Genomic DNA, 1,502 nt, shown 5'->3' with positions numbered 1-1,502 from the left:
GATAAAACAATTAGAAATTATTTTTGATAAATAAGTGGTTCACCGAGTCTCCGTCGCCGATCCTGTAAGTTCTCTGAAATTCTGATATATATTATCTGGTGCCTAAATTGAGTTTTATCTGTATCTGTCTAAGATGCTATGCATGTATATTGAGACTACTATATGTTGTACTTTACTGAGACACCTCAGGTAGGGTAAACTGAAACCATAGTGAGACTTGCTATTCGCGATAACTGACTCTGAAACTCTTATACTGTTCTACATAAAACATCTGTCAATAATTATCAAAACTTTAAACTGAAGTGCATAGAACTTCTAAATACAGATTAATTCGATAATTACGATAAGCGCACGTGGTACTCGTGAACGGGGTACTAGAAGCTGAGGTAGAGGCCGTAGAGCGATTCGAGCTGAGTCCTTCGTATCTGATACGATCCCTAATCTGGACACTAGCGAGATGCCAGTACCACCTGTTACTGAGACTGGTGCTGAGTCTCAAGACCGTGTAGCTAGGAATGACGCACTGTCCCAAGGAATGCTGCAAATTTTGGAAAGGGTCGCTGGGGCTAATGTTGGATCTAGAGCCCGTGGGTCAGTTACGGAACGACTACGATCGAATGGGGCTGAGATATTTAGGGGCATCGCTGGAGTTGCTCCGAGTGTGGCTGAGTATTGGATGGAGGCTAAAGAGCGCATAATGGATGATTTTGATTTTACTGATGAGCAGAAGCTCAATGGGGAAATGTCTCTGCTTCGCGATGAGGCATACCAGTGGTGGTTGACCGTTAAAGAGGGTACTCAGCCTAATAAGTTGACTTGGAATTTGTTTAAGACCACCTATCAGAGTAAGTATGTGGGAGCTAGCTACACTGACACTAAGCGACGTGAGTTTCTGAATCTCACTCAAGGGGACCGTTCAGTGGCCGAGTATGAGGTCGAATTTCTGAGGCTGAGTCGCTATGCGAGGGGCATGGTGACGAATGAGTATGATCGCTATGTTCAATTTGATGATAGTCTTCGGGATAGTCTGCGAGTTCTGATAGCTCCTCAGAGGGAGTGGGATTTCTCAGTTTTGGTCGAGAAGGCTAAGATAGCCGAAGAGGTGAAGCACTCTAAGCGCTAAAACCATGAGAAAGGGAAAGTAACGAGGGATTTTGAGTCTACTGGTTCTAGGATGAGGCCTAAGAAAAAGGTCAAGACTGACGGGTCCGTTAGAGTTAGGCCTACTGTTGTACCTGCTGGGGTGGCAATCTACCAGCTATGTAATAGACGCCATCTAGGAGAGTGTTGGAGATCTTCTGGCCCTTGTTTGAGGTATGGATCGACTAAGCATCAAGTTAAAGATTGTCCGCTAAGGGGTAATCAGGTTCAAGCTCCGGTTGTTGAGACTATGCAGCCACCGAGAGGAGTACAACAGCCACATAAGGGCTAAGGACAGTCTAGGGGTGGTAATGGTTTGGAGCGAGGTTAGAGAGCATCTGGCAGAGGTGTTGGGCCGACTG

General features: G+C 45.5%; 1 protein-coding gene across 1 annotated transcript; it reads left to right on the top strand.

Moving 5' to 3' along the window:
- Positions 1-457: 457 nt before the first annotated feature.
- Positions 458-1,123, top strand: LOC108451676 (uncharacterized). Its single transcript, XM_017749337.1, has one exon. It carries the CDS (start codon positions 458-460, stop codon positions 1,121-1,123), a length of 666 nt encoding a protein of 221 aa, XP_017604826.1.
- The last annotated feature ends 379 nt before the right edge of the window (positions 1,124-1,502 follow it).

Source organism: Gossypium arboreum, chromosome 5 (genome assembly GCF_025698485.1).
Source record: "Gossypium arboreum isolate Shixiya-1 chromosome 5, ASM2569848v2, whole genome shotgun sequence".
Lineage (NCBI taxonomy): Eukaryota > Viridiplantae > Streptophyta > Magnoliopsida > Malvales > Malvaceae > Gossypium > Gossypium arboreum.
Note: the sequence above shows the minus strand (reverse complement) of the source record. Positions and strands in the feature narration are given on the sequence as shown.